At 36.7% G+C, this 13,489-nt stretch overlaps 3 protein-coding genes across 3 annotated transcripts; 2 read left to right on the forward strand and 1 right to left on the reverse strand.

Moving 5' to 3' along the window:
- Positions 1–107: 107 nt before the first annotated feature.
- LOC108841533 (disease resistance protein RPS2) lies at positions 108–3,114 on the reverse strand. Its single transcript, XM_018614290.2, has one exon. The coding sequence runs from the start codon at positions 2,934–2,936 to the stop codon at positions 216–218; it is 2,721 nt and encodes a 906-aa protein (XP_018469792.1). The 5' UTR covers positions 2,937–3,114; the 3' UTR covers positions 108–215.
- Positions 3,115–5,620: 2,506 nt separating this feature from the next.
- On the forward strand, positions 5,621–7,086 carry LOC130501331 (probable F-box protein At5g47300). Its single transcript, XM_056996226.1, has one exon. The coding sequence runs from the start codon at positions 5,846–5,848 to the stop codon at positions 6,986–6,988; it is 1,143 nt and encodes a 380-aa protein (XP_056852206.1). The 5' UTR covers positions 5,621–5,845; the 3' UTR covers positions 6,989–7,086.
- A 3,984-nt stretch (positions 7,087–11,070) lies between these two features.
- On the forward strand, positions 11,071–13,308 carry LOC108843183 (protein phosphatase 2C 56). The gene is made up of 4 exons (XM_018616306.2): positions 11,071–12,003; positions 12,092–12,382; positions 12,499–12,604; positions 12,700–13,308. The coding sequence occupies exons 1-4, from the start codon at positions 11,512–11,514 to the stop codon at positions 13,056–13,058; spliced, it is 1,248 nt and encodes a 415-aa protein (XP_018471808.1). The 5' UTR covers positions 11,071–11,511; the 3' UTR covers positions 13,059–13,308.
- Positions 13,309–13,489: the final 181 nt, after the last annotated feature.

A 13,489-nucleotide genomic window follows, 5' to 3' on the forward strand; every position in this document is an offset into this window, starting at 1 on the left:
AAATGTTGATGTACTCATAATATGGTAAGAATCAGCATCTGTTGCTACTTCCTTTTGTTCACTTCTTTGCTCTAATTTGACATGCTACAGGCAACAGTGTTGGTAAAGTCTGCTCAAGCTCTTAATATTTCTCTTGCAAATTACTTAACATTCATTTGTTTTCATGTACATTACTGGCAGATGTTGATATGTATAGAGAGCTCCTAGCTCTCATATCAATTTGGAACAAAGCGTGGTGAACAACAAAGCTCTGTGATTGGTTGATCTTCTTCCAGTGCCTCCCACCATTTCTTATCACAGTAAACTGCTGGCAAGTTTGGCTGGACCCTTTCCTGAAATGGTAGTTTCTTCACTTTGGGGCAATTTATGATGACTAAAGTTTCTAGTTTCTTGAAAGAAAATCGAGATGGAAGGATGCTGCTTAGTTCTGGTAGATCCCTAATTGACAAAGTCTTCAAACCTGGGAACAATACTAGATCTTCAATGGATGGACTCTCATGGTCACTAGTCAGTTCCTCTAGCTCTCTGCAGTCGAACAGATCAATCGTCTCTAACTTCGGGAGTTGTGGAACCCATGAGACGTTCTTCAGCTTGTGGCAGTGTGAAATGTTAATGCAACGGATATTCCGCAGACACTCTTGGCTTACAGAATTTCCCCAGACTCTGCTTAGTTTCTGGAGGCTGTGTAACGTCAGAACCTCTAGACTTGGAAGCCAATCAACATCTGTTGGTGTGACCAGGCACTCCAAGTCATGGCAACTCTTAATGCTAAGTCTTCTTAAGTTCCTACCGTGGTTAGAAAGGGATGATAGATCGAAGTAGAGGAGATCATTGCACTCTTCAACGTGCAGATGCTGTAGACATTTATGCAAGGCGTCAAACTCGTAGAGTGTTCTCAGGCTCTCCAGTGAGAGAACAGTGATACCCAATGTGGTGAGGTTTTCTAAGTGTTCCAGGTCGGCAAATCCAAGTTCTTCTACTTCATCTTCTCCATAGCTCTGCAGTTCCCAACCAGCGTAACTGTAGTATAGGTTCAGAACCTCGAGCTTGCTTAGCCAACATATGGCATCTCGTGGGATTGTCTGGAGAAACTGAGTTCTTTGTAGGTCTAGATGCTTCAGGTTTCTAAGATACCTAAGCTCCTGGGGCAATACACTTATCTTTGTACCCGACAGAGCCAGATGATACAACTCCACCAAATACTTAATAGAAAGTGGGATCTCAGTGATACTTGTGAAGGACAAGTCAAGGACTCTGAGAACAGGCATATGCATGAAAAAGCTTGTTGGAATCTTCTTCAAAGAAATGTTCTGTTGGAGCAGCAGCGTTGTCAGATTCAGGCATATGGGTTTTTCAGGCAAGGTCTTGATTCTGTTATCCATCAACGAAATCACCAACGCCTGTTGCCAGTTTTCTGTTTTGGGAGCTTCAGTAAGTCCCATACTCGGCTCGATAAGGATTAGCTCTTTATAAGTCCCCTGTTCAGATGCCATCCACAGTGCAAAGCTCCTAACGACATTATGCATCTTCACCTGCGTTTTCTCATCCCCAGTTTCCAACAAACATGCCGCTTTCAGATCTCCAATCAGAAAATATCCATTGTATAACGTGTTAACACCGTGGGAGCTGATGAGAAAGCCTTCTCCGAGCCAGTACTCAACAAGCTGTTCTATCTCAATAGAATGTTCTTCTGGGAACAAAGCGCAGTACAAGAAACAAGTTCGAAGCAGATCGCTCTCGAGATTGTCGTAGCTGAATTTTAAATGTGCAAATACATAGTCCATACCCTTCATCGCTGCTGGAAATCTATTCAGAACTTCACACGCGTGAATCCACTCTTCTTCAGTCTCTCTGTGAGCCATGGCTCCTCCTAAAGTGATCAACGCCAGTGGCAATCCACCGCATTTGCTGACGATGATCTCGGCGTGCCTGCGAATCAACGGTGACTCCAAGAGATCTCTTCTCCCAACTTTATCACAAAAGAGCTCCCACGCGTATTGCTTCTCAAGAAATTCCACTCTCAGCTTGCATTCGGCACCCATGTTGCTGCATAATGCCACGGACCGTGTCGTGAACATCACTTTGCATTTGTTTTCCCTGTCAGGTCGAGGAACTCCAGTCTTGTCCAAGTCTATCTCTTCCCAGACATCGTCAAGCAACAACAAGAACCGTTTCTGTTTCAAAGCTCTGTATATCTTGAAAGCTCTACCTTCCCCTGTCTCCTTGTCATCCCAAGATAAACCCAACCGCTCTCCAACAGCTTGCTGTATTGTACATTCGCCAAATTCACGGGACATTGTAACCCATATCAGTACATCGTACTGATGACCTTTTGTGATCAGCTCGTTGTTAATGCTCTTCATTAACGCTGTCTTCCCAACCCCACCAGGTCCATAAACACCGATGGTTCCTCTTTCTTCTTCACTGAGAAGTTCCAACACCTGTTCCATCATTGTTGTATTCCCAACCACGGTCTTCATCGGTATCTCCATACAAGTCTCTTGAATCAACCCACCATCTGTTTCTATATCTTCAGAGCGCTGTCTAAGCTCATTGATACTCTTCAGCGTCCCCAAAACCTTCTTGCTCAGTTTGTACTCAGCACAACCTAAGCAACTGAGGCATCTCCTCCGCACTCTTTTCCTCTGTTCCCGACGCATATTCCTCGCTAGAATGGATTCTGTTTTTGCCTCCGCTGCTTGCACCGCACCGAGCCACTCCCTGGCACGGTTTGTGCAGCTTCGACCCTCTAGATTGTCTCGTTGGATGCGTAAGTTAAGGTCGTCACGTATGGCCTTCAGCTCACCTGTGGCTGTTTCGAGATCACTGATGGCTTGCTTAAGATCAGTCTTATGTCCTGCTCTTCTCTCTGCCATATTCATATATTCACACAACACCTGAGCCACGCCCACGAGTAGAGATGAGATGCAATCCATTTGGAATATTTCTCGCTCTTTCGTCACTTCCTCTCTCTGGGCAAACTAAGTTTTAGCTAATCATTGCTTCTCATGGTCGATCTTATCATACAGATTAGGTGAAGGTTGATTCATGAAGTCAAGTCAACTATAATATTTTAATAGAAAAGTTATGCCAAATGGAAAACGGTGGCCTTAAGTTTTTTCTAAAAAATAATAATTAAATATTAATATATTTGTGAGATATATATGTTCTTTTTTTCACACTGGACTGTGTGAGATATATGTGTCATAACAACTCGTAGCTTCAAAATGTTGTTTGCATGTTTGTGATGTCCTGTCAAGGCCCATAGTAACAAACTGGCCCATTAAGAGTGTTTTCTCCAATATGTCAAAGACATTGAACTGCCTTCTTCTACCCAGTATCTTGATTTGTCTAATCAAGACTCCCTTGCTTATCTAGTCATATCTCTCTCCAAGTGACTTTTGCGTATATCTATTAGACTTGCTAAACAGTGTTCTCATGTTAAGATTATACTTTCTACTAACTCTAATTATGAAAGACACATGTAGCTGACAGCTCACAGCTGTGGTGAATTTCAACATAGGAAATAATATATAACCTTGGCCCTTAATGATCATCTCTCTAAGTTCTCAAAGTTTCTATATGGTAATCGACCGCATGCAGGAATGGTTAACACTAGCATAATTGATACACAGTGATTCGTAGTTAATACTTAAGATCATAATACGTAATGATTCTCTGAATAAGCACATCATAATAATTGAGATGAATTGATGCTCACAGAAACACTACTCCGAATGTGTTCCAGTTTCTTTTATGATGGTGTCACATGAGTTTGTGACCTCAAGAAAAATACACCGAAGAGTTGAAAATAAAACAAGCTTTTCTGTTGTTAATGGAGACAATAAGAGTATGTTCCATATCAAAAGAATAGAATAGTCTGTTTCACCAAAAAAAAAGAATAGAATAGTCTGTTTCACCCAGAAAATGGGAGGCATTGGATGTGATAAAATACCACATTATTCCTTAATTTAATTTAAATTATAACGAACTTAATAACTTATTTATGATATATATAGTAGTAGTACCAGTCTTTGATTTAGTTACGAGTTGAACAACCCTACTGCTTCCCTTGATCACGTTGCCCGCAAGCAAAGCTAAAAGATTAACATAAATAAGCAAACATTAACCAAAATATCCACAATCCATGTTTTATTGCCCATTTCTTCTCATTTTATTATATTTACTATAAATAGTAGATGATTGGTTCATTGAATCTGAGGTGTCTTACGTATTTTGTCTGTTGCCCATCATCCAGAACCAACTTTCACATCTATATATTATTAAAATTGAAATCCAAATTATGTTTGTTTGGAAATATAGATAACAATTTTAAAAGGATGTTTGTTTGAAAACTTGGATAACAGTTTAAAAAATAAGGTTTGTATGGAAACATGAATATCAGTTAAAAAAAATATTTGTTTGGAAACATAAATAACAGTATAAAAATGATTTTATATTGTTTGAAAACATAGATAGCAATATATTAAGAAAATAATGAATTTATGTTATTAAAAATTTGAAAATCTATTATTTTATGAGAAACTATCTATTTGCGTCAACTTTAAAATTAATATATGAAAATGAGTTAATCTAATTATCTAAAAATATCATTTGTCTAAAATAATTATAAAGCAAAATTTAAACTTTATATACATATTTCAAATCAAAATAATAATTTAAAGTTGATTTATATTAAAACAAAATTGATTTAAAATATACATATATTCAAAAAATCATTTTTACTAAAATATTTTCTAATAACCATTATTAAAAAATGTTTTCAATATATGTGATTATTGAAAATATAATATATGTGATTATTTATATGATAGTCCGTATAAAATACTATTAATTATATGTTTGATTTGTCAAAAAAAAATTATATGTTTGATGTGTTTTTAAGGAAAAAATAGATTGTGAATTAGAGGTGGACGTATGAGTACCCATTCGGGTTCAGTTTAGGTTTGTTTGGGTTTTGAGTTTTTGGGGTCAAAGATTTCAATTAATTCAGATATTTCTAAATTTTGGTTCGGATTCGATTCAGATCTTTACGGGTTTGTTCAGGTTCGGATAACCCATTTAAATTCATTATATACTTCAAATTTCTCAAAATATATTAAAAAATTATATATTACATATAAATTTGAAAAACATATATCAGAATACCTCAACTTAACATATAAATCGATTTGATTTAAATATTTAGATAGAGAATCAATAATTATGTTAAGTATTTTTGGTGGTTTGAGTATACTTTAACTATTTTAGATATTTACATTTAATTATTTATATATATTTTTAATTATTTAAACCAACTTATAAGTAACATATATATTATGGATGTTTTTATATACATTAAGTCTAAAAAATAATATATACAAGTATATAAATCTATTTCGAATACATTCAGATATCTGAAATAATTTGGTTCAGATTGGATTCAGTTTCAATTCTCTAAATACCAATTTTTTATATTTAATCAATTTTGGTTCGGGTTTTGTAATTCTTTTTGAATCGAGATCAATTCGATTTTTTAGATTCAATTTTTTGCCCAACTCTAATATTGACATAGAAAACAACATATTTTATAAAAAACGTGCGGGTCAAAATCTAGTTTCATTTTACAATAACATATCATTTACATTTACACATTAACAAGGTATAAAAAGGCTTGTAAAAAAGCCCTTTTTGTTGAATAATAATTTTACCTTCTGAAAAAAAAAAAATATAATATAATTTTTCAATATATTTATTTAGAGTCAGAAGGAAGCAAACGTGAAGTATACCTCAAAACCCTAAAGAGCAGTCAAAGCCAGCGGCATCTTCTTCCTTTAGGAGATCAATGATACATATGTCGGACCTTCCTGAGGATTTGATAGAGGAGATACTCTCTCGCGTCCCGGCGGCATCTCTGAAACGGTTTCGAACTACTTGCAAACGATGGAACGCTTTATTGAAAGACCAGGGATTCACGGAGAAACACTTTCGTAAAGCTCCAAAGCAGTCTCAGGTTCTCTTCGGGTTTTTAGGTAGATTGAAGATTTGTTCGTTGAGCGTCAATGGATGCCCATCTATAGAGGTCATAGATGAGATCAGACTAACCGACCCTGTTTATATTTATAAACAATTCGTAATTTCTGAAGTCTTCCACTGCGACGGCTTATTATTATGCACTAACGAAAAAAAGACTGGGCTAGTGGTTTGTAACCCTTGTACACGTCAAGCCAGGTGGATCAAACCCAGTAATCGTCACAAGATGAGCGACACCTATACTCTTGGATCCTACCAAGACATCAAATCCAACAATATTACTAGCTACAAAATATTGAGATGCGATACATATGAGGACAAGGCAAGATTCGAAATCTATGAGTTTGGATGTAATTCATGGAGGATTCTAGACGTCACTAATGACTACAAAACTAGGTATTCGGACGGCGTGTCATGGAGGGGAAAAACGAATTGGGTTTCTTGGGATAAAAAAGAGAGAGCCATGGTTATAGTCAGTTTTGATTATACACAGGAGAGATTTGGAGTACGTATGCGTCTTCCCTATTTTAGATTTGGTATTTCGACTATTTCTCTATCAGTTGTTGGAGAAGAGAAACTTTCGGTGCTATTACTACCCTCAGATACGATGAGGAGAGAGATATGGGTAACAAATAAGATTGATGAGTGGAACAAGGTCTTCACAATGGATAAACGGAAACGTGATTGGTTGGTAAATGGCGTAAGTCTTTTGTTCGACGATGAGAAGAAAGTCTTCTTGTGTTGTGAGAGATTATTTATTCCAGACCTGCCAGGGTTCGAACGCGTTCTTGGGGAGGAGGATGAGAAATTGAAAGAATCAGGGAGGGTATACGTTGTTGGGGAGGATAAGGAAGTCAAACAAGTGAATGGAGAAGCCATAGATGTTTTTTATGATTATGTTCCAAGTTTAGTTCAAATTCTGAAGTTGAGTCAAAAGAGAAAGAGGGGTGACTAAATAAGCTACATGCAGACATTTTCATTGTTTTTTATGCGTTTCTTAATTTGACTCCTTTGATCAGTCCTTTTTAATAATTTTATGTCATTCAGATGCCTTTAACAGTAAATATGAGAATATGTGATGTCTCTTAATTTTATAGTCTCATATCTATATACATTTATAAGCAAGCCAGTGACTGGAATGAAAATAGTTTGAATCCTTCAACAATTTGTTATCTAGAACATGATTTCTTTTGGCAGTTGTTTAATGAGAGAATGAGCTCTTCTGAGATCAGAGTAAGAAGAAGAATGGTTGAAATCAACTTCTCTAAATTATTAGACAAACCATTCAACAGAACAAATCTGTATTAGTAATTTATTACACCAACTTCTTCTTGAGAAGTCATTAACTTAAAACAACATAAACAGTCGATCTCCTTAGACTTAAAACTTCAACAACTCTTGAGTTAACTGTTTGTGTTTCAAGCTGAGGCCGCTTCAAACGTACTCTTGAATGTCTCAGGAGGTTGTGCACCACCCAGCTTCACCTTCACATTGATCTGACCAAACAATACAAAGTAGAGACACAAGACTTGAAGACTGAGAACACATTAAAAATGGCACAGTCTGTTGTAACTAGAGCTTTGCCATGATCTTATAAAGGCAATCGATCTATAGTGCAAATACTTACAATGTAATGTGGTACTCCAGTGATATTTTGTGAATTGCCAGCTCTTCTTTCACCTTTCATTATATAAAAGACTAGATGAGATCATTAACTATTATCCTATATAGAATAAACACTAATGATCACATGATTCAGACATCTCACCTTTGTGACTCCATTTTTGGGGTCTAAGAGGAATTCTTCTGCTCCCTCTATCCCAAAATTTTTGACCGTCTCAACCAAGTAAAACTGTTTCACACATTATGAAGACAAGAGTAAAAACTGTGTATAAACCTGTCACCGATAAACTTTCCCTACGTGAAGTAACCAAGACACAATTCTTCAACAAGTTCATGTTGTTTCTCTGGCGCTTGTTTACGGTTTACCGGTGTAATGTATAAGTCTATGACTATCCAGAGTGTTGCCTCTGTTCTTATATCAACAAAACATTTAGAAATTAAAAACAAATCTCTTTTTTTCTTTCTAATAACTTATATTAATATTTACTGAAAATGGGCCTCCACAGAAAATGGGCAAGGCCTTGGCCTGTTACAATTGGGCTACAGTTACAAAAGAGGCAAATCGGAAAAAAAACTAGTGCATCGCCGGAAAAAAGAAATCGGATCTTGGCGATTGACCGGCGAGCGGAGAACCCTAACACTAACGCCGGCGAATACAAGGTTCACGGCTTTGCGGCGGAATCACTAGATCGGCAACGTTGACGGGAGTATTCGGTTCCCGTCTCCGATCCCTTTCCGGCGAGTCACCTGTCCCGCTACAAACCTCCCGACATGTTTTGCTCTCCGACAAGCCGGCTCTCCGTTGTCGGATCCTCAACCTAGCATCATTAAAAATATGAAAGTCAACATAAGTCCCTTCCATTTCGATATTTCTCTATCATCTACACATGATTAAGATCCTATGATCTCACTTTGCTCCATATCTTTGATCTCTGTACGGTTTCTTGTTGGAGATTGTATTTGGTGCACAAATTTCCCTTGATTATTTCCAATCTAGAATTAATGGCAGGCTATCTTTTTTTGCCGCCTGTGTTCTTATGCCAATGGTAGAAGTCTCCTAACGTTACTTTCTACTAAATCTAATTATGAAAGACACATGTAGTAGCTGTGATGAATTTCAACATAGGAAATAATATATCTCTCCAAGTTCTCAAAATTTCTATATGGTAATCGACCGCATGCAGGAATGGTTAACACTAGCATAATTGGTACACAGTGATTCGTAGTTAATACTTAGATCATAATACGTAATGATTCTCTGAATAAACACATCATAATAATTGAGATGAATTGATGCTCACAGAAACACTACTCCGAATGTGTTCCAGTTTCTTTGTGATGGTGTCACATGAGTTTGTGGCCTCAAGAAAAATACACTGAAGAGTTGAAAATAAAACAAGCTTTTCTGTTGTTAATGGAGACAAGAAGAGTATGTTCCATATCAAAAGAATAGAATAGTCTGTTTCACCGAAAGAAAAAAGAATAGAATAGTCTGTTTCACCCAGAAAATGGGAGGCACTGGATGTGATAAAACACCACATTATTCCTTAATTTAATTTAAATTATGACGAACATATATAACTTATTAATGATATATACAGTAGTAGTACCACTCTTTGATTTAGTTAGGTTTTAATTACGAGTTGAACAACCCTACTGCTTCCCTTGATCACGTTGCCCGCAAGCAAAGCTAAAAGATTAACATAAATAAGCAAACATTAAGTTCAAAAGAAAATAAGCAAACATTAACCAAAATATCCACAATCCATGTTTTATTGCCCATTTCTTCTCATTTTATTATATTTACTATAAATAGTAAATGATTGGTTCATTGAATCTGAGGTGTCTCAGGTATTTTGTCTGTTGCCTATCATCCAGAACCAACTTTCACATTTCCTTTTACGATAACATATCATTTACATTTACACATTATCCAGAGACAACACAAGTGGCATACAACATATGGAACTTGGTAAGTTGCAAAAAAAAAAAACATATGGAACTTGGTAAAATTGTTATAGACTATAGTAACGTTCTCCTGACAACCAATATAATATTTATTTATTTGAGATATTAAGAACCAAGAAGATGGGAAAATAAATAACAAGAGAAAGACAAGATATTTACGGAATCAAAAGGTCTGTCTTTGTCAGTGGTGCAATGAACCTTTCCTTCTCTCATCTCTCCCGCCACCCAACTAACACATCTTTAACCGTACACGTAACCCCCTCTCGTTCACCAAAACCGGACTTTTCTTTCTATACGTGTCCCTCATCGACCGATTTCTGTTAAACATGGGACCCATTAATATTCACATTTATTTTCTTAAATTTATAGTCTTAAATATTGACGGATTCTCTCATGTTCTCGGTTCATTGCTCAATTATGTCCATGATGTTCAGTCGGAATCATGTTTTTATTTTCTGTATTGCGACAAGAACAACATGTCGTGGAAAAAAAAAACTCAAAAAAAAAATGAATGCACGTAGATTTTAATGTATGGCTGTAAAATTATAATTGCAATTCTCTTCTCTTGATATTCTCAGGAAAATACCAATTCTCTTTCAGGATCTGCATAACCATTCATGGGTTTATGATATTTTTCTAGAAAATAAGATGAATAATCTAGGTTTTGGTGGTTTGTATCTTCCTATGCTAACATCAACATACAAACAATGCTTTAGGTTTTAGGTTTGACCAAAAATAGTTTCTAAGATGTATAGTTTTAGATTATTTGACTAATGATTCCCATTAAATTATAACTATTTAGATATTATACAGGTTGTCTTCCATTTTTACAGAATATAAGAACATCCAATTCTTTTCTTATCTTATTTATATTGATAGAATATTATTCTTATGTACTGAAAATGACAGAAGATCTATTGTTTTTCTTTTAATCTAAATGGTACATGAGTATGTTTTAAGTTCAATGGTCTGAAGTTACTAATAAAGTCTGTTAATCACAAATAAATATTTTGTAAATTGCGACTTAAAATCCGAATGTGACACGTATGTCTATTAGTTAAACTCGTCTAATAAAACTCCGTTGAATTCATTAAACCGATGACCTAACTAAAGTTAAGAAAAGCTAAACATATTTCGTTTGACCAAAAAATGATTTGGTATAAGATTATTGATGATTCAACATTTGTTTGTATAAAGTTACATTTCTTTTGTAACACTTTGTAAAAAGTTGTTAAAAGCGAAAAAAAGCCGAGCAAAGAAAAAATACAAAAAAATTATTGAAGACAGAAAAGTTGGAAAAGCAGGTGTCTTTTTCTGATTTTAAAATCTCAAGAACGAAACATCTCCCCTTATTACAAAAACAATAAAATTATTAAAAACAGAAGTTCTATAACATAATAAAATAAATAATAGTAAATAATATCTATTTAAGTAATAACACAAATAGCAGATTTGAAGGGATTCTTGCCTCTGCATTACCTATCTCCTCTCTCCTTTCGTTCTCCTTTTATCTGTGAACAAAGAAGAAAAGAGAGTCTTCTTTCAACTTCTGGGTAGTTGAATCTACAAACAGTTCTAGCTGGAAAAATTAATTGAAGAAAGAGAAAGAGAGAGATACACAATCTTTAAGAGGCTGTAACGAATTACCCACAATCCAGGAAACCCTGATAAATATTTCCCGGGAAAGTTTCGGTGTATCATGAGAATCTTGTCTCCATACCTTCTAATAAAGTTGATCTCTTAAATTTTTCCCTGTAGAAATCTGTCGAATTTTCGTTTTTTGTTCCATTAATAGATCAACAACCAATCTTTACAACCAACAACAACAAAAAAAAGCTCAAACCTTTTACAAAAAAAAAATTCAAAAAAAAAAAAAACAGAGCATCAATGGAGGAAGTATCACCAACCGTCGCTATGCCTTTCATGCCGTTCCCTGAAACTCAGCAGATGGAGTTAGCAGGGATCATGCTGGGTAAAGGCTACTGCAACGGCCAATACTCAGAGAACGGCTCGTGCTCTGTTTCTGAGTCTAGGAAAGTTTTGACCTCTCGGATCAACTCACCTAACTTAAACATGAAGAAGGAGTCATCATCATCGGAGATAGTCGCCGGAGAAGAGATCAACGGCTCAGATGAGAGACCGACGGTTGAGAAGAAGAAGATGATAAGCAGAACAGAGAGTAGGAGTCTGTTCGAGTTCAAGAGCGTGCCTTTGTACGGTGCGACTTCGATCTGCGGGAGAAGACCGGAGATGGAAGATGCTGTCTCCACGATACCGAGGTTCCTTCAATCTCCGACCAACTCGATGTTAGATGGTCGGTTCAATCCTCAGACGACCGCTCATTTCTTCGGTGTCTACGACGGCCACGGCGGTTCTCAGGTAAACATCAATCGGTTCAGATTCGATCTGACAAAGTGATTGCAGAAAAGAAAAAAAGCTGAGGTTTTAATCTGTGTGTGTTGTGTAGGTAGCGAACTACTGCAGAGAGAGGATGCATTTGGCTTTAGCGGAGGAGATTGCTAAGGAGAAGCCGATGCTCTGCGATGGCGACACGTGGCAGGAGAAGTGGAAGAAGGCTCTGTTCAACTCGTTTCTCCGCGTTGACTCGGAGGTTGAGACGGTCGCGCCGGAGACCGTTGGGTCAACGTCGGTCGTCGCGGTTGTCTTCCCGAGTCATATCTTTGTCGCGAACTGCGGTGACTCTAGAGCTGTTCTTTGTCGTGGCAAAACTGCGCTTCCGTTGTCCACTGACCATAAGGTAAGCTATTTTCCGACATAACCAGTTTGGATCTCTTTAGTTAGGTTTGGTTTGTGTCAAGATGTTGGATTTGAAGATTACTGATGTATGTATGTTTTTGTATATAATGTGTGTAGCCGGATAGAGAAGATGAAGCGGCGAGGATTGAAGCCGCCGGAGGGAAAGTGATCCGGTGGAACGGAGCTCGTGTGTTCGGTGTTCTCGCCATGTCAAGATCGATTGGTAAGCTTTCTTGTGTTACTAACTAAAAGAATCAAATGGTTCTTGAAATAGAAACTTTTTTTTCTTACAAAATATATGTTGTGTTGGACTGACAGGGGATAGGTACTTGAAACCATCGATCATTCCTGATCCGGAAGTGACGGCTGTTAGGAGAGTTAAAGAAGATGACTGTCTGATTCTAGCGAGTGACGGTGTTTGGGATGTAATGACGGATGAGGAAGCGTGTGAGATGGCTCGGAAGCGTATTCTCTTGTGGCACAAGAAGAACGCCGTGGCTGGAGATGCGTCGTTGCACACGGATGAGCGGAGAGGGGAAGGGAAAGATCCTGCGGCGATGTCTGCGGCTGAGTACTTGTCAAAGCTAGCTTTACAGAGAGGAAGCAAAGACAACATAACTGTGGTGGTTGTTGATTTGAAGCCTCAGAGGAAATTCAAGAGCAAACCCTTGAACTAAACCAGAGGGTCCTTTTTCTTATTTTTATCAATGAATATGGGTCTCTCAAAGAAAATAATTATAATTTGTGCTAAAATTATTTTTAACTAACAAGGTATAATCAAATCATATGACATGTTGTAGCTTATGTTATGTGTTAAGCTCTTTGTCTTAAACGCCTAAACGCCCTTTGTATTTTTCCTCCCGGGCTAATTTGTAATATGGTTACAAAATTTACAATATACATTAAGACCTAGACATTTAATATTTATTATCTATCCAAGTACTTTTCAATACTTTGCATATGAAAATGAAAACATATTTTACTCTCTATCCAAAATAATTTTCTCACAAGTCATATAACATCTCGTAAATGTCTTTCGAAGGTCTCTTCTAGTGGATATAGAAAATATAGCTTGGTGGAAAAAGGATTTGCTCAAACCAAATGTCTC

The sequence above is a fragment of the Raphanus sativus genome, unplaced genomic scaffold (genome assembly GCF_000801105.2).
Source record: "Raphanus sativus cultivar WK10039 unplaced genomic scaffold, ASM80110v3 Scaffold0166, whole genome shotgun sequence".
Lineage (NCBI taxonomy): Eukaryota > Viridiplantae > Streptophyta > Magnoliopsida > Brassicales > Brassicaceae > Raphanus > Raphanus sativus.

What these genes read in the sequence shown, in the direction of transcription:
- LOC108843183 (XM_018616306.2), top strand. Translation starts at nt 11,512, where the DNA reads ATGGAGGAAGTATCACCAACCGTCGCTATGCCTTTCATGCCGTTCCCT. An exon ending in ACGGCCACGGCGGTTCTCAG is followed by an intron (nt 12,004 to 12,091) that starts GTAAACATCAAT and finishes TGTGTTGTGTAG; the next exon opens with GTAGCGAACTACTGCAGAGA. An exon ending in CGTTGTCCACTGACCATAAG is followed by an intron (nt 12,383 to 12,498) that starts GTAAGCTATTTT and finishes TAATGTGTGTAG; the next exon opens with CCGGATAGAGAAGATGAAGC.
- LOC130501331 (XM_056996226.1), top strand. Translation starts at nt 5,846, where the DNA reads ATGATACATATGTCGGACCTTCCTGAGGATTTGATAGAGGAGATACTC.
- LOC108841533 (XM_018614290.2), bottom strand. Translation starts at nt 2,936, where the DNA reads ATGGATTGCATCTCATCTCTACTCGTGGGCGTGGCTCAGGTGTTGTGT.